We start from the raw sequence: 19,191 nt of genomic DNA on the forward strand, positions 1-19,191 counted from the left end.
TATTGCCCATTCTATGTGCAATAAGGGTATTGAGGATCACACCCCCTCTCCCCCGAATGAATGTACTAATACGGAGTTTTTGTGTGGGATAGACATGGCATCCATTTAGAAGGAAAGGCTGGGACAATCAGATTGTGGGGTAATTTTGAATGCCAAGATAAGCAATTTGATTTCATCCTGTAGGTAAAGGAAGGCCAATGAAGACTTTTAAGCAAAGGAATGACATCACCATTATCATCACAATAAAAATAATAGCTACTATTCATAGAGTACCTATTGCTTTCAAAGCTTTCAGCCCTCAAACCCTCACACCATCCCATAAGGTCAGAACTAGTATCAACCCCATTTGGCAGAGGAGGGAGTCTGAGGACGGAGATAACAGCTCCTAAGGGGCAGAGCCTGGATGTGACCCCACACCTATCTGAATTCAGTTTATTCTTATCCTAAACACTCTGCAGGATCTTGGCTTTTGGGACATACCCTGCACAGCACATGGGGACGGAAGTGTGGGAGCCATCAGTGTTTCTTTGGATGGCTAAAGGCATGAGAGAGACAAAATTTAAGAGGAGAGAAAGAAAGAGCAGAGAAGCAGGGAGAGAAACAGCTGCTGAGGCAGGCAGTGTTAAGGAAAGCATGCAAATGTGAATTTTAAGACAGAAAGAAGGGGACAATGGTACAGAAAGTTCCCTAGAGGTCAGGCAGGATGAGGATGGACAAGGAACTGTAAGATTTGCCAAATGAAGAGGGTTTCAGGGACTTCACAGACGGCACTTTCAGAGGGATGGTGGGGGTGGGCGCCAGATTGCTGTGGGCTGAGGAGTGAGTGGGAGGTGAAGACAGGGCCAGCAGCATGTAAACTTACTCTTTCAAGAAATATGATACTGAGGGGGAAGGGAGGAAGAAGGCCTGAAATGGGAAGATGGTGGCAGGAACGGTTTTCAAGGGGGGTGAAGGTGGGGAGAGACTTGAGCAGTTGTAAGCCAGAATGAAAGCAGAGGCTGAAGGCTACCAGATGGGGAGTTTCTCTCACAGAGAGCCCCAGAAGGAGCTCCAAGGGATGGATGGAGAACACAGTAGGCGGCATTAGTGAGAGATCCTGTGGTTGGGGTTCTCCAGAGCTGTGAAGTGACTGAGGTGGATCTGACTATCTCTGTGGCCCCTTGCAGATCTAATTTTCTTTCTCTTTTCTTCTTCCTCCCTTCCTCCCTCCCTCTTTCTCTCTTGCCATAATATTTACCGAACACCTACTATGTGCTAGGTCTTGTGCTAAGCTCTGTGGCTATTATAATGAATGAGACAGTGTATATCATCCTTACAATTGAGTGGTGTGATAGATATTAAACAAGAAGATGCACAAATATGTACATTGTGTAACTACACATTGTATGATAATGTTAAAAAATGCTAATGTTCACTGAGTTCTTCTAATGTACTAAGTACTTTATAAGCATTTTCTCATTAAGTCCACACACACACACACACACACACACACCATAAGAAAGGCATTATTGATATTTCCTTTTGCAGATCAGGAAAACTAAGGCACAGGGGTCAGATGACTTCACACAACTCAGGTGGAACATGAGATTCAACTTATATTTGCCTATCTTCAGACAGATGCTAAGCTGCCACACTGTCCTGATTCCTTGTGTTTAGTAAAGTGAGCACCAGGATGAACAAGTTCTGGAGGTGTACCCATGCTAGGGGAGCTCACAAACCTTGAGAACTGGGAAGAAATCAAGAGTTCATTTACTCCCTTTTTTCTCCAGGTGTGGTCCCTGATCCAGCAGCATCCACAGCACCCGGGGTTTGTTAGAACCACAAAAGCTCCAGCCCAGCCAGACCCACAAGATCAGGATCTGCAGGTGCTTGGTATGTACCTTAAAGTTGGGACAAGCCTGGTCTGGAGCCCACTTCTCCTATTAGAGATGGGCATTCTAGGCCCAAGCTTTTGGAGGTTACAGAGAGTGGTGGAACTTGAGGGACTGGTGTCAGGAGCCCAACTTAGGCCAGAATGGGCGCTTCCACTCTTGTCCTGAGGCCAGTGGGTAGGAAAACAGGAAGGAAGGACGCGCAAGGTGCTCGGCGCGCGCAAGGTGCTCGGCGCGCGCAAGGTGCTCGGCGCGCGCAAGGTGCTCGGCGCGCGCAAGGTGCTCGGCGCGCGCAAGGTGCTCGGCGCGCGCAAGGTGCTCGGCGCGCGCAAGGTGCTCGCGGGTTCCGGGGCCCTGCCGGGCTGAGGCGGCGTGGGCGCCCTGAGGGCCGGGCTGCTGCGCGGCGTCCCCGTCCCCGCGCTGGCCCGGCCCGGCCCCTCAGCTCCACCCCCTGCCTCCCCCTCCCGCCCGCTCGCGCCTCCTGAAAAGCCAGCCCGCCCGGGGCGGCGGCGCAGAGCCGGGCCCGGCGCACGAGGCAGCCAGCGCGGCCATGACGGCGGAGAAGGCGCTGCCTCTGGGGAATGGGAAGGCTGCCGAGGAGGCGCGGGAGTCTGAGGCGCTGGGAGGCGGCGGCGGGGGCGCGGCGACCGCGCGCGATCCGCGCGACAAGCGCGACAAGGCGGTCCACGAACGTGGCCACTGGAACAACAAGGTGGAGTTCGTGCTGAGCGTGGCTGGGGAGATCATCGGGCTGGGCAACGTGTGGCGCTTCCCTTACCTGTGCTACAAGAACGGAGGAGGTGAGGCTGCACGCGCGACGTGAGGGAGAACGGGGAGGGGAAAGCAGCCCGGTGGGGGCGGGGAGCAAGGGGGTGAGCGCGCGACCCCTCCCGCGCCTGCGTGTAGCGGGACCCTCGGGCGGGGCGGGGGGGCGGGGAGAATGCCCGCAGTGGGCCACCTGGCGCCGGAACTTTACCCACACTAGGCTAGGCTCGCCTATCCCAGGGTGCATGTGCACGCGCCTCTTCGCACCTGAATGTGCCGCCTGCTAGCACGCGGGGACTTGACAGCCAGGTGTGTTCTCTGGCAGCGTGAGGTGGAGGTCTAGGCTAGCAGCCCTTGCTTTTCGTACCTGCGTTACTGTTAGGGGCAAGAGACAAATCCTTTGATCCTCAGCTTTCCTAACTGGAAACCAGCATGAAGAAAAGGGACTCTGATCATGATCTGAGTAGGCTCAGGTTTTGAGCGCTTACTGAAATGCCAGACTCCGTAACAAGCTTTACCTACATCATCTCATTTCATCCTTAAAGTCATCTTTGTGGGCATTGGTATACCCATTTTGCAGATGAGGATACAGAGGGTCAAAGAAATAACCCCGTAAGAGGTAAAGATGGGATTCTGCCACCAAGACCTTGTTTTAAACTGGGATTGGACTGACAACAGGGAAAACTTTTAGGTGGGGCATTGTTTGATTTCCTGCCCAGTCTTTCATTGGCCCTTAAGGCCTTCACTAGGCCCCCTTTCTGGCCCATCTGGTGGAAACATTGGCACCAAGCAGTTTCTTTCACTAGTCTCAGTCACCCACGACAAATAGCAACAATACTGATTTGATGTTTAGGAGATGCTTAGAGGTTGTGGAGTAGGGGACATGGAAAGGAAGGTGATGAGACAGTCGTTCCTAGTGACATGTCCAAGTCAGTTTGGTGGAGATGCTGCAGTGAATCCTCAAATCTTTCAGCTCAAGGACTCTAGGAACCTCCACCTGTCATATTAGCAGGACAGATGGCAGGTGCATGGCAAGGGACCTTGTGATACCTTCTTGGGTGGCACAGCTTCTCTAAGGAAAAGCCTGTGTCTGTGTATTCCTTTCTCTCTTTGCTGTGCCCCTGCTCCTCCAGCAGATCCCCAGATCCCAGTGAAGGTGTCTCAGAAGTTGGCTGGCAGGGACCACACTGTTAGGTTTCATGGAGCAGGACTTCCTGTGCGAGCAGTTGCAGGGAGAACGAGAAGGGTACTGCTTGGCCCGGGCCCTTTCTTTGGAGACATTCATCCTGAAGGCACAGGCTGCTCCAAGCCTGCTCTGCACTGGTAATGAAGTGGCTGCCGGTGTTGGTGGCTTGGCACGAGGGAGAGTGGGAGTGGCCTTGGAGACCTGGAACGTGACCTTTGGCCTCAGCTGTGAGTTCTGCCTCTATGCAGAGTCAGCCTTTATTAGCTGCTGTATCTTCTTAGAAACCTGTGGAAACACTTTAGGGTAGTCCCAGGCAAAAACTGTTTTAACATCTTTTTTTAATATAGGAAATTGTTATGCCAAAACCAAATGCGTGCCTAAAAGGAGAAAACAGAATAAGTTGGGTTAATTAGAAATTCTGCACAGATTAAAAAAAAAAAAAGTTGTAGTGAGTAAAATTTAAAAATTAGTCTTTTTTTTTTTTTTTTCTCTGTAACTTGCCAAGAGTCTCTACCGGGTACACAGATATCCTGATTTAATTGAGCTAGTTATCTTAAGGGTTACTAGCTTTGTGAATACATAGACTAAAAGCCTTTCAGAAAGTGCCATCTGTTAGGTTCTAAAGGGTTCACAGGTAAACTACAATGTATTAGGGAACCTACTGCAGCTTGTTGTAAACACTTAGATTTATATTCAGCAAACAGACCAGACCCTCTTGTCCCTTCTTACACACTTTTTCCTTCTGATATAGTTGGGGTATCTGATTATCAACTGCTTGCCTTTTAAAAAATACCTACACAGTTCTATTCATAGATCCCAACAATAGTTTAACGTATTTCTTTCCCAATGTGAAACTTTAAAAAAAAAAAGTATCTTGCTCAAAAAAGCTAATACCCTTTCAAAATCTGGTCCTACTATCAGGATTGATCAAAATTGTTGTTATTCTAAGGTTAGAGCAACTTCATTTAGCAAAAAGCACTTTCAGTTAAAGCTTCATTTGTGAGATCAGATGGTGGGGAATAGCATGTGTTTTCAGGCTTTGTTATTAGATGGGTGAGAGAGAATGAGGGATTTGGAAAAAATCCCTTTCTGGTTATAATAGCTTATGTTCACCTCAGTTATTTAATTTGTTTCACAGAAAGGCCCAGGCAATGGGTATTGTGTGTATCAAGATAGGAGCACTAAAGCTTATGGTGGTCTTTTCTCAGACTGATTCAAAGTCGGCCTTTCTGAACAGATAGATTCTTGCTGCAAACCCCTTATAACTCAGCCCCATACCTGACCCTCATGTGCTGGGGCCTGATACTGCTTATTGCACATCTCCTGGAGAATGCTTCTCTTAATGAAAACATTTTTTTATAGATTACTTCCAAAGTAAATAAGGAGGGGTCCCCCTCACCTAGCCTGTTGAGGTTACTTTAGAATACAAAAGGACAATGTAAATGTTCAGAAAGGGAATGGATTTAACCTATGCTGGAGGGTGAGATATATGAATTGTAGAATCAAGGAAAGAAAACACTTTTACATTATCGGGATGCCTGGGTGGCTCAGTCGGTTAAGCATCTGCCTTTGGCTCAGGTCGTGATCCCGGGGTCCTGGGATCAAGTTCCACATCGGGCTCCTTGCTCAGCAAGGGGCCTGCTTCTCCCTTTGCCTGCCTCTGTCTCTCTGATAAATAAATAAAATCTTTAAAAAAATATTTAAAAAATAAAATAAAAAAGAAAACACTTTTACATTATCATCTTAGGTGTACATTTCTGTGAGAAGAGTGGTACAGATACTGAGTTTTAAAGCCCCATTTTACAGATGAAGAAGTTGAGGCTGGGAGATGGGAGGTAGATGTACAGACAGCACGGACCGAGAGCCATGTTTTCTGACTGGTCCTCAAGGTGTGGACTTGACTTAAGCTCAGAGAGCATGTCTCACACGTAGTAGGTGCTTATTAAATAAGATTTCTTGTGTCAAACTTGAAATGGTAGAGGCAATTTTAACCTCATTCCCTTACTTTGCATCCTTGTAGGGGCGTTCCTGATTCCCTACGTGGTGTTTTTTATTTGCTGTGGAATTCCTGTTTTTTTCTTGGAAACAGCTCTGGGACAATTCACTAGTGAAGGTGGCATTACATGTTGGAGGAAAGTTTGCCCTTTATTTGAAGGTAAGCATTGAGTTAGAAAATGAAATGGTGCCTGGGTGATGTCAGGCTATGAAAAGTAGCTGATACTGTTTTAACAAGGTGGAGAGAGACGCAGATCATTCCCTTTGTTCTTTCAGGCATTGGCTACGCAACACAGGTGATCGAGGCCCATCTAAACGTATACTACATCATCATCTTGGCATGGGCCATTTTCTACCTGAGCAACTGCTTCACTACCGAGCTCCCCTGGGCTACCTGTGGGCATGAGTGGAACACAGGTATGGCCCCCAGGGAGGGTCTCCCTGCTGGTCCTGCCGGGGGGCCTGGCAATGGGGGTATGCCTTTATCCTGGGATCAATCCTGGCCTTTGGCCTCTTGGCCTGAGTTGAGATTCCACTGAAATTGGAGGTCAGTTCTGCACTGGGTCTGGTTGCATTCTGTGGGTTGCAGCCCTGAGCCTGAGCTGAGCCCTGGCCCAGGAATTGGCATGCGTAGAAGAATGGTGATGTGTTTTCCTCACTTGGCCAAATATAGAGACTGAGCCCTTTGCAGGAAGGTGTGAGGGGTTCAGGCTCCATTTCCAGCCCTGCCTCTCGGTATCAGATTTTCCTCTGTAAAATGAAGGGGGTAAGCTAGATCAAGGGTTGCAAACCAGGGGCCTACAGACAAACTAGGTTGTAGATCAGTGATCAGTGAATTTCAAAAATGTATTTGGTTGCCAAAATTAAAAAACCAGAAGACCTCACATGAAAATCCAGTCCAGCTTCTCTTGAAAAATTAAAAGAGCAATCTGGCAACAGCAGACCCACATTTCCACATTCTTGCTTGGCAGCAATGCTGGGGCTAATAAGCAGTTGTCTTTGGATAAGGCCTCTGTCCTCAAGTTGGCCACAGTCTCTACCCAGCCCACATTACTTATTTACTTTACCTGTCTAACCCAGGTAGATATTTGAATTTACCACTCTCCCACTCCCTTGAGTGGATGACTTTTTAGATTACTTTGGATTCTAATGTGCTGTTTGCTTTTCAATTTGTCCATCCTATCAAGATTGAGTCTTATAATCCAGGGAAGGCAAATAACATGTGCAATTCCTATCCATGATGGCCATGCTCAGAGCAGACATCACTAATCGATTGTAGACCTCCTTCCTTTATGAGTCTAGTCTTGGCCTCAGAACCCTTCTCAGCAGTGCTCCAGGCAGCCACTGCCTTTTGACTGGAGTCGGCACACATGCTTGAAGCTGTTCACCATCTGTGTTATAACCTGTGGTTAGGTTGTCCCTGGGAAGTGGCCTGTCATCCTAAAGGCTGAGATATAGTAAGACTGGGTAGAACATTGGTTACCAGCAGAAGGAACAGTAGCAATTAGGCCTATAAAGTGCTGTGAAGTAGCTTCTAGTCCTGCATGACTTTATCTTGCTCCCACCCATTGCATTTTGTGGAGGTCTCACTGTCTCTCTTGAGGGCCCTAGTTCTTAACCTTTCTTTGGCCAGGGACATCATAGACATTTTTATCAAATTAAAATTCAAGAGTATGCTCTTGGAGGCCTGTGAGTCCTCCATTATAATTTAATTGTGTGTGTTTACTTTGAGGACACTCTAAAAATATGCACATGTTGTGGATTCTGTGCCCAACCATCTTATAACTGAGGACAGTCAGGAGATTTCAGTGCCTGACTGTGTGTGTTTACAACTTAAGATGTGTTCTTGATAAATAGGATGATGGTGGCCAATGGAGAAGAGTGGAGAGATTTAATTTATAAATGGTGCTTTGGTACTAAGTGAAGTCCAGCTAAGAATGTAGCAAACTGTAAGAAAAGATATTGCGAAAGTGTGACCAGAAAAAAATGGTAGAATTGAATCTCCAGTAGCCAGTGGAAGAATAGGCAAGCTGAACTCAATAGACCCTGCCTCCTCCCTGTTGATTCCATTTTTCTGTTGGGAAATCCATTTAACTTCACAAAATGGCATTATCCTACACATCCATTTTATGCTATCAATTTGAATTTTCTTCTGTAGTTGATATTTAATGTATAAACTTAATTCTAGTTTTATAGTTGTATGAATACTATAATACTATAATCACTCATTTATTTGTACATAATTAAATGTCATTTTAATAAAAATACCTTGTCAATGTTGGATGTCTGAGAAATTTTTTTTACTCCAGAAAAAAAAAAAGAGAGAAACCTTGTTTTATAGACTGATCAAAATTAAGGGCTCCTCTCCCTGGAAAAAGGCACAAGGGCACCTATAATCTCAGGTTTTCAGACTCCTTTCAGGACTTTGTGGACCCCACAGACCTCCCTCCTTTCAGGAGATAGTTAGTACTTGCCAAGGGGAGCAGGAAGGAGGCTGATGGTCGGAGGACATTTCCCCAGCAGACTGCGAACCTTTCTTCCCCTGGTTTGCAGCCTCCTTTCTCTAATAGTGTGTGAACTTTTGTGATGTGTCAAACATCAGGTGTAGGAGGTGCTTCCTGCTTCAGAGTTTACAGATGTAGTTGGAAGGTATGCACACGTGTGAGGAGAGAGCAGTGCCCGTGTGAGGTGGAATGCTGCTGGCTCTGTGCTGACCCTGCTGCTGGGTGCAGGGCCTCCACCGTGAATGTTGCAGCTGCCCTTGGGGAGTTCACAGTCTGGCAGTGGCTGAGGTGCCTTTGTAACCAGGGGTGCTGTAAAGAGGTATGGGTCCCCTGGTGGGGAACCGAGCTGGGTGATGACTGTAACAAAGGAGATGGAGCCCTGGCTCGAGGTGACTCCCCGTTCTGTCCCTAGTTGGCTGGTAACTTTGTAGAGGAGGGAGAGGGTATAGATGTGGGTCCCTTGACTATTAATGAACCTTAAGATTCTCCTCTTCAAAATAAAGGGAGTTGGAGAAGGTGGTTCCTTAGAGGGCCTTTAAATCCTAATTTTCTTAGAATTCAGGGGGAGGGAGATTGAGGAAATCTTCCTGGAGGAGGGGGTTGATCTGGACCATTAAGGTTAAACAGTTGGATGTTTTTACTTGAAATTCAAATCCCCCTTGGTCATCAAGTTTCATGAAGTGAAGAGACATTCAACAAATCTTTTCTTGGATTGACTGATCAATTGAGGGAATGGTGAAGAAAGCCGAAATCCTTTACACATACAGGCTCATGACATTTCATCTAGTTATCACGTATTTATGAGGCAGCTGCAATGTTGGTGTCCTTCTACATGAAGGAAAACTGAGCTCAAATGCATTACAGTCATAGGGACACCATGACTGACCCACTCCTTTAGTCCCCCCATTCCTGCTGGGGCCACTGGGCAGGACAGAAATGCCATGGACAGGTCTTCAGTAGGGAAGTAGAAAAGAGGAAAGGAAATTAGGGAGCAAGGTAGGAGGAAGAAGTTTGATAGGGCCTATGGGGTGGGAATGAGAGAACGTGCCCTGCCCCCCAAACTTTTCCTCCTGTTCTAATCAGACCAAACCTCTCTCTTAAACTGTTAAGTTATTGATTTCCCTCCCCAATGTTCTCTGAGCCATGTTTGCTTGGAGCGGCTAGGTAAAACCACCTGGTTGCATCATCAAATCTGAATGTTTCCCAAGGTCCAGCCCTTGCAGAGGTTAATCTTCTATTTCTTGTCTTGTTTCCACTGTAGAGAATTGTGTGGAGTTCCAGAAACTGAACATGAGCAACCACAGTCATGTGTCCCTGCAGAATGCCACCTCTCCCGTCATGGAGTTTTGGGAGTAAGTGGAAAATGACTTGTGTCCCTTGGCCTGTGAGGCCTCTGTCCTGGTTCTGCTCAGTTAACATTGCTCCCACCCTGGGAAAAGCCTGACCTCTTCTTTCTTCGACTTTGCACTACCTAGCTTCTGTGGGCATTTGATGGCTTTGGAGATTTTAGAGGTTTCCCAAAGGAGCAGATGAGAGAAATGATTTTTTGTTGTTTGATGACATGTCAGCATGCCTGGTTGCTTATTAGGGTAAGAAGTGCTTGGTAAAATGGTAGTTAAAAAAAAGAGGCATTTTTAACAAAAGAGGAGACAGCATGTTTGTGATAAGCTAAGTCAAAACTATATTTAGCCTGGAAAGCAGAAGTCTGGGTGGGGAGGGAGAAGGGAGATTCATTTTCTTTCAGTAGCTGAGGTGTCATGCCCAAACGAAATAGATCAACGTTAATGGATAGAGGTTATAAAGAGGCCAGTTTCAAATGTGCTTAAAGTAAGAGCTTAGTTTCACAGCATTGTCTGCAAGTACTTCCAAAGGTTGTGATCACTCATCTCCGAAAGTGTTCAGCTAGTGGAGGACTGCTAATCGTTGTTGGGGAGGTGTCTGAATCCACCCACATTACAGGCAGTAATTGTGCGGATGGGCATTTTCCCAGAGGTGGGCATGCTTCATTAGTATTCCAGAGGGGTCTATGACCTAGCAGTTACAGGGCTGCTACATATGGTTATAGAAGCCATTCACTGCACAACCCTAGGGGGCATCATTTATACTGTGAAATGTGTGCTCCAGAATTGTGCCTTACCAACCTGCGTAACAGGACACAGTGGCCCTGACTTAGGATCTTCTAAATAGAGGTAGCAGGATCCCTTGTTCCAGGTACTGAAGAGACGCTTCCTCTCTGAGTCAGAGGTTGGGCTAAATGCTTTCTGAGGCTTTTCAATATGAAAAAAACTATGGCTTTATTCAAAAACATCCCCTACCCTAATCCCTAATGCTGGTTATAAGTAGTGTAGAGGGGCAGTGGTTTTATGAGTGATTTTAATTCTCTTCCCAGATACCATTCATCTCCTTTGCTCTTTAGAGGTCATGATGCTGAATTTAGACTTAGCAGTCTCATGTTTACACTTGGTGTGTGTGTGTGTGTATCTCACACATATATATACACATTATATACTAATATGTAATTATGTATACAAACAGTACCTAGACCTTTCTTGCCTATTTAAAAATATTATATTGATGGTATCCATTATTTATATTTTCTTAAAATTTTGTTTCTTTGCTCAGTATTGGTTTTGAGATGTTCCAATGCCGATACATGTAGCTTTGGTTCATTTATTTTTTCCTGCTATATAGTATTTCAGTGTATAAAAAGACTACATTGTGGTTAGCCAGCTCCTCTTGATGAGGATTTGGACTTTCTCCTGTTTCCCACTGTTATTAAGCACAAAATAAATGTCTTGTCTGTGCTTCCCTGTGTGCGTGAATTAAGGTTTCTACGCGGTATACTTAAGAGTGGAATTGCTAGTAGGGTGCATGCATCATGGGTTTTATCCGATAATGTCAAATTGCTTTCTGAAAGGATCATTCTGATTTACTCTCTAAACAATAGTGTATGAGAATTTTACTGTTCCATATTGTAGACAGCACTTGGTCTTGTTGATTTTTAAATTTTGAATCTTAGTATTTTAAATTTGCATTCCTCTAATTACTTGTGAAATAATTAAAACATTTCATGATTTTTCCTCTCTTTGGGTGCCTCATCTGTGAACTTCCTGCTCATAGCTTTTTCTTTTTGGATTGTTTGTCCTTTCTCATGGATAGGAATTCTTGATACATTCTAGATACTAGTATCTTGATACATTCTAGATGTAAGTATGCTGCAAATAGCTTTTCCTACTGTGTGGCTTTTCTTATTTATGGCATACAGGAGTTTCAACTTTATTGAAGTCAAATTTGCCAATCTCTTCTTTTTGGTTTGTGTAGTTGGCATCTTATTTAAGATGTATTTCCCTACCCCAAAGTTGTAAAAATCTTCTGTACTTTCTTCCAAGAGCTTTAAACGTTTTATGTTTTTATATTTAGGAATATAATCTACCTGGCATTTTATTTTTGCATATGATGTGATGTAGGAGTTCAGCATTGTTGTTTTTTTAATATAAATTACCAATTTCTCGGGCGCCTGGGTGGCTCAGTTGGTTAAGCAACTGCTTTCGGCTCAGGTCATGATCCTGGAGTCCCTGGATCGAGTCCCGCATCGGGCTCCCTGCTCGGCAGGGAGCCTGCTTCTCCCTCTGACCCTCCCCCCTCTCATGTGCTCTCTCTCTCTCTCTCTCATTCTCTCTGTCTCAAATAAATAAATAAAATCTTTAAAAAAAAAGATTACCAATTTCTCCCACAGTATTTACTGAATCATTCATCTTTTCCCTATTGATTTGTAATGATGTCTTCCATATATAGTTTTCCTAAAAGTACAGGTCTGTTTTGGGGCTTTCTGTTCTGTTCCATTGGTCTCTTTGGCTAATTGTGTGTTAATACCACACCTATACTTTTATTGTAAGCCTGGAGCTGGTAAGACAGGTCCCTCACTTTGTTCTTTTCCAAAATTGCCTTCCAAATGAATTTTAGATTCACCTTTCAGGTTAAACAACAATAAAGAACGAAACAACTCCATGGGGATTTTGGTTGGAAGGATATTGAATTTATAGGTTAATTTGAAGAAAATTGACATCTTTATGATTGAGCCTTTCTGTCCATGAAAATGGTATAGCTCTCCATTTATTTAGGTTTTTTAAAATGCCCGATACTGTAGTATTACTTAAAGCAGCATGAGAATCACCTGGTTAGAAGTGCAGATTCTCTAGTTCTCTCCAAACCTACTGAGTTACAGTCCCAAATATAGCATACATAAGATGTATATGAGAGAAGAGGCTACTGTGATGGGTGGGCCTGTTTGGCCTTTCCCAGCCCCATGGGGCTATGATTTTCGACCTGCACATTTGAGGGTCTATAAAACAGGGTCTCTGTGCTTCCTTAGAGAATCCATACTGCAACCCCACACTAGACAAGATCTCTGTGTAACTTACCATTGTTTTGCACCATTTATTTCCTTTGTAATATATATATAGAAAACCTCAATTAAATCATTTTTGGGGCAATGTATTTGTTTGTTGTCTGTATTCCCCAAAATGTAGTCATAAAGCAACACCTTGTTTGGCTTTACTTACTACTGCTGGTCTATGGAAGACCCCCCAGTGAATATTTACAGAATGGGTAGATAAACAGGAGGAAGGCAGGCAGGCAATATATTCTAGAAGATACTACAAGAGAAGTCAGAGTGGGCTCTGGCAAGAACTCATGCAATATCCATATCACCTACTGATTTGGACACCAAGTGGTGGGAGGAGAGAGCTAATCTGCATCCTCATGTGTAACTGGACCTTTTGGCCTACCACTTGGCCATTCCAGATGAAAGTCTATGGGAGAATGAACCAGTGGTTTTAGTTTTCTATTAGACTGCATCTGTATTATGAGTGCAGTGTTGAATTCTGCATCCTAAAAGTACTCAAATACTGGTGTGACACTCACCTTTTCATAAGATGCTTTTGTCAGACAGCTCTAATTCATCTTTTCCCAGAGATGAGCTTGGAACAGAGACTCTGTGAGATATTCGTAACATCCTATGAAAAGCTGTTGGGGCCTCATAAATTTGAGAAGGGCCGAAAGCTGTGCTCTTTAGCAATAACATCTGTTATCTTTGATTAACTCAAATCCCCCAACATATTTTCCTGTGGAATCATTTGGAATCTTTCCATTCCTTCTTCCACTGCACCCCCACTCCCTGAATGCTAGCAGTCCACAAAACACAGTTTGACACATACTTTGTTGGGAAAGAGTTCTTCCTTAAATTCAGCTGACAGTTTTCTTCTGGGGCTTTGGATAGAGCATGCCTAATTCCTTGCCAGTGAGACAGCTCTTCAAGTATTGGATCAAGTTTGCTCAGAAGTATCTCTTCTTTGATTCATTTTGCTATTTCCCTGTGTGGCCTTCCCTCGGTTCAGGTCCCAGGTGTGCTCCTGTTGCCTTTCCTCACTGCCTCTAACTTCAGGGCCATACTGCTTGATCCAAATAGACTTCCTCATCCGCCTGCCCGTTCACTCATTCCACAAATGTCTGGACTCCTGGTGCATGCACATAGGAAGGACTATTGCACATTTGGAGGAGGCAGAAATGTGAGATGCAGTTCTAGCCCTCTAGAAGCAGAGGTGAGACAAGTCCTACCATAAAATCAGTTACAAGGTGCTACTTCCCTGCCCATGACTGGCCATGGTTCACCTTGACTTTGGATACCTGGCCCAACCCGCCCCCTGCCCCATCTTAAAGGTTCATTTCCTTTTTCAGGGTATAAATTGTTGGCTTAGCCAGTGAGAATAGTTCTGGCCCTGGATCAGTCTTGGATTCTTGCTCAGGCAGGGTGTCTAGGGGACAGGGGCAGTTTTTCTTTCTGATGTCATATTTCAAAATTAGGCCATCCTGGTTTTCTTAGTGACTCATTATGCATCTGGCATCTGAACATTTATCTAAATACATTTGCAGTTCTAAATGTTAACCCCATGTCCTCTGGTGGGATCAAGTATTGTCTAGTATGTAACCAGTATCATGGCATCAGATGGGCTTTGGTCTTCTTCACTTAAGGCCTTGAATCCCATTGGTCCACAGGTCTTCAGCAAGTCCATGTTTGCTGTGTATACAATTGAAATCACTTTTGCACGGTGTCCATTCAACTAGCATTTGTTGAGTACCTACTGTGTGCTGGGCCTGAATTAAGCTCTAAGCATTTTCAGTTCTATATCTTTATTCGGAAGGATGAGGTCTTATCTTTCTGGTTTATCTTCACTGGATGAGTTTTTTAAAACTGAATTGTTTCTAAATCATGTGGCTACTTTATTTTCTTTGGACACAGATGTTGGGAGGTAGAGGAGCTGGAGTGAAACCCTGATTCTTTCTGTGGACCCAGGGCCCGGCCCTGCCTCCCTCTCAGACTCTTTCCCCATTGCCCTCCTCTGCACTGACCTTCTTTCTGTCCGTTGTATGTACTTGTCCCACGCTCAGTCATGGGCCTTTGTTGTTCTGTTTGTTTAGAAGACTCCTCACCTGATGCTTAGGTGTCCGGCTCCTTCTTTTCACTACGTCCTAATGCAGATGTCATTTGGAATGCCCTCTCTGACCATCCCAGCTACATCAGCACTCAGCCCCTCTCAACCCCATCGCTCTGTTCTTTTGTCTACATAGCACTTACTGAAATCCTCATATCTTTGTTTACTTGTGCATTTTCTCCCTTCCTCCATGAGAATATAAGCCCCATGCCAGCAAGGATTGCCCTTGTTTGTTCCCTATTGTTCTGCCAGCACATTTTACGTGCTTAATGTTAGTTGAGATGGATGAGTGGAGGAGGGAATAAATGAATGGACGTATGTTTTTTATTTTAACACCTCAGAGCTCAGAGTTCATTGTCCTCATTTGTAAATTGGAAATGATTATGATAATGCCCACCTGCAAGGCTGAGATGAGGATTGAATGAGTCCTGCCTGTATTGAGCCCAGTATAGCTTAAGCCCTTTGGAAAGGATTGAATGGAAAAAGAGAAGGTTTGTGGTTGACTTTATGGTTTATGAGATGGGGATTAGCCCTGTTCCCTGCCTTGCCAGCTTCTCTGGATCGCTGTGAGGATTAAAGAAGAAAACACACATTAAGAACTTTCAAGGGTTTTAAGTGGGGTGCCCGAGTTAACTCCTGGTACTGCGGCTCAGTGCCCCATTTCGTCCCACCTCTGCAGGTGTGGATTCATAGCTGATCCTTGTGCAGAGTTGGCCTGTGTGTTTGAAGCAGCCTTCGTGTCTCCTACTGAAGGGTCAGAAGTGCCCCTGAGACCCTTTCCCTAAGTCGGAACCCAACATTGGTTGGCACCATCTACTTTTGCTAGTTTGGAGTACCCCACTCCCAATATATTACCCCTTCATGTACACAGTGTAGACTTCAGCCAGCAAGTTCTAGAACCCAGTTTAAGTCCTCGCTTCCTCCGCTGGCCCAGCACATGACCTGGGGCAGCTTACCTTCCTGAGCCTCCATCTTCTTCTCTGAAAATAGGATGGTAATAGGACCTAACTCTCAGTGTGGTCAGGAGCATTAGATTAGATAAGATGAGGCCTATGTGCTTTCCACATGGTGAGTACTCAATATGTGATAGCTAATTTTTACAAGGAAGCTGTCATTCATCTCTTTGAAAGCCTACATGGATTCTTTTCAGCATTCGTAGAACAAGCCTCCTCAGCCAGGTCTGTTTGCCCCTCAGGGTGGACCTGAACAACTCTCAGTGCATTTTATTCACTTGATTGTTCTTTTGACGTTTTCTGAGAACCTACTGGGTGCTGGGCACCTTATCAGTAGCCAGAAAGATCACGGGGGTGCTATCTGTCCTTGAAGAAGCACATAGCTTAGTGGGGGAACCTGGAAAGTAAACATAAAATAATAAAATAAAAAGATTTTAAATATAAAGCAACAGATATTTGTAGGATGGTTGCATTGAGCTAAGATGAGGAAGCCTGGATGCCTGGGCTTTGGGGAAGGCTTCATGGAGTTGATGAGGCTTAGTGGGGTTTTGCAGGGTGAATAGAAGTTTATGTGTTTGCCAGTGGAGTGAATGAAGAGCATGCCTGGTGGAGAAAATAGCACAGGCAAGAACCCAAAGACGTGAAGCTGTATGTTGAGGCTTGTAGACTTCACCTGCAGTGCTCCTGCCTGGGGAGCCTGGGGAATGGTGGGGGACTTTCCTGAGGAAGTAGGCAGGGGCAGAACATCTAGTCAGTCACAGGTCTTTACTGAGTCTACTGGATGTCAGGTATCATTGTGGGTCCTGGGATACAGCAGGAACAAAATGAAAGACTTGCCTGGTGGAGCGGACGTCGCAGACAACCAAGTAGGCAGAAAGTATTAGGTTAAGTCAGGATCGGTCTGCTGAAGAACAAGCCAGCAGGGAGCAAGAGTGTCACCGATGAGGGAAGGCCTCTTTAAGGAGGTGGCATTTGAGCAGGCAGCTGAGAGAAGTGAGGGAGGCAGCCTGGTGGATATTGGGGATGAGCCCTTGAGTCAAAGGAGTAGCAGGAGCCGTGACCCTGCAGTGGGGGCATGTTGGAGGTGTTTGGGGAAAAGCAGGCAGCCAGCGAGCCTGGAGCCAAGTGTGAAGGACTTGGGTGCCTTTCTAAAGGGTTTGAATCATCCTGTGGATGCCTCCAAAAGCCATATCCATGCAATAACAGGATCGGATCTAGGAGTAAGATCACCCAGGCTGCCAGGTGGACGCAGGAGGCAGGGGCCATGGGGACACTTTCTTGGTCCAGGCACATGAAATTGAGGTTTCTGCATGGAGAGAGGGCAGGTGGGTTGGGGGGGAGTGGTGCCCTGACCTATCAGGAATGATGGGTAGAAACAGTCTTATGGGGATGATGGTAATTCTGCTTGGCCATGCCATGCCCCAGGAAAGTAAGAGAACTTGCCCTTCTGACCTGCTAATGCCTCCCACTTACCCACTGGCACTAAGATGCCTACTACCTGCACACATCCTTGGTGGACTTTTCCTGATGGGGGCAGATGGGAGGCTCCAAATTTGCCTGGACTCTCCCAGCTTTTACACAGCAGTGGAAGCCAACTTAGCAGTAACCCTCAGTTCTTGGGTAGCACATTTGCTTTGTCCCCCGAATTCCACTTCTGGAACTTTATTTGAAGTGACCACACTAGTTATGAACAGCATGCCAAGAGCAACACTGTTTGTGATCATTTAAAAAAAAAAACATGTAAAATGTTCTTAAATATGATACCGATTAGATAAATTATGGTGTATTTGCAAGAACTGCTAAAAAGGAATGAGCAGAAAATGTGTTGATGTGGAAAAGATCTCTAAGGTAAGATTAAGTGGAAAAAGCACAGTGTAGAATGTTGTATATAATACCATAATTATAAAAATATATGTATATGCCTTATTCCCAGAGAATATTTCTGGAAGGATACACAGGAAGCTATGAACCATGGTGATCACCCAAGAGTGGGATGGGGACAAGCAAGGGTGTAGGGGCAAGCAAGAGTGTAGAAAGACATTTATTTTTTGCTTTATACTTTTTGTACTATTTGAATTAAAAAAAATTAAAACCAGGAACATGATTATTTCATAATTCAAAAAAAAATAGAAGCTTGAGGGGGTTACTGAATATACTGTCATTTATTATAATGATCCCATTACAATAAATCCCAATTATAACACTGGTTTCACCTTATTAGTCATTATTTATCTTACAAATCATTTTTGTTAACATTATCTCATTTAATTTTATATCAGCCCAGTGAGATTGGCTGAAGAAAAAAAAATCTCAGTTTTTCCATTAAACAAACATAATCTTGGAGAAGCTGAGGGATTGCCCAGCTCATATGCCAGAACTCAAAACTCTTGGCTCCCACTGCCGCCGGGCAGCCCTGGTTTCTCCAGAGGGCCCTGCTCTGGGTGGGTGTGTCACAGGGGGCAGCTGCCTCTCCCTACAGTTCCCTTCCTTCTGCTGCTCAGTCCTCACCACCAGGGAGGCGCTGGGGGCACTGAGTTAAGGAGAGCAGGGAGGAAGTCCCGCTGAGATGTACAAGGTTTTGCCACACCAGCCTCAGTGCAAAGGAGCAGGCCTGGGCAGCTCTTCCCAGCTCTCAGGAGTTGCACCACAGCAAACTGGAATCAGCGTTTTGTGTCCTCTTTATTGTAATTATTTAATGTTTCACTGATTGCAAAAGTAGTGAGCGTGGTTAGTGATTCAAACACAACAGCTAGATAAATGTGATACATTGGGTATCACATATTAAGTATGTGTTTTCGTAGGTTCAGGCTGCTATAGCAAAAATACCACAGACTGGCAACGATTTATGTCTCACAGTTCTGGAGGCTAGAAGTCCATGATCAAGGTGCTGATAGTTTTGGTGTGTCGTGAAAGCATATTTCCTGGTTCATAGATGGCTGTCTTCTCATTGTGTCCTCACATAGTGGAAGGGGCAAGGGAGCTCTCTGGAGTCCCTTTCTAAGGGCACTAGTCCCATTATTAGGACTCTACCCTCATGACTTAATCGCCTCCAAAGGCCTCACCTGCTAATACCATCATCTTGGGGATTAAGATTTAATGTATGAACTTGGAGTCTGTTGTAGTATGTTCCTCCTGGCCCTACCCTCTAAGAAACAACTATTAATAATTCAGAATCTCTTCCTGCCAATATTTCCCTGTACATTTAGTACCATTCTTCTTACTTTTCTTTTTGCCCTGTCTATTGAAGGAAGTAAGTTCCCAGGTTCAGGAATTTAGTTCTATTAATAAAGGTCAGCTCCCTTTTACAGAAGTGGGTTCTCCAGTAGACTCTTGGATTTCCTTATTGCAAAAGTAGTCCGTGGTTTGGGGTGTGTGTGTGTTTGTGTGTGTGTGTGTGTGTGTTTGCAGAAAATGTAGAAAGTCTGT

General features: G+C 45.0%; 1 protein-coding gene across 2 annotated transcripts in view; it reads left to right on the forward strand.

Annotated features, from left to right (window-relative positions):
• Positions 1 to 2,401: 2,401 nt before the first annotated feature.
• The window catches only part of SLC6A11 (solute carrier family 6 member 11), a 117,026-nt gene continuing 100,236 nt past the window's right edge, over positions 2,402 to 19,191 (forward strand). For both annotated transcript variants that reach the window (XM_081822288.1, XM_081822280.1), the window contains exons 1-4: positions 2,402 to 2,671; positions 5,843 to 5,977; positions 6,094 to 6,234; positions 9,583 to 9,673. In XM_081822288.1, the coding sequence (XP_081678414.1) occupies positions 2,422 to 2,671; positions 5,843 to 5,977; positions 6,094 to 6,234; positions 9,583 to 9,673 (617 nt within the window). In that variant the 5' untranslated portion in view covers positions 2,402 to 2,421. The remainder of the gene's footprint in view (positions 2,672 to 5,842; positions 5,978 to 6,093; positions 6,235 to 9,582; positions 9,674 to 19,191) is intronic.

The sequence above is a fragment of the Leptonychotes weddellii genome, chromosome 1 (assembly GCF_054177405.1).
Source record: "Leptonychotes weddellii isolate Sample4059 chromosome 1, ASM5417740v2, whole genome shotgun sequence".
Taxonomy (NCBI): Eukaryota; Metazoa; Chordata; class Mammalia; order Carnivora; family Phocidae; genus Leptonychotes; species Leptonychotes weddellii.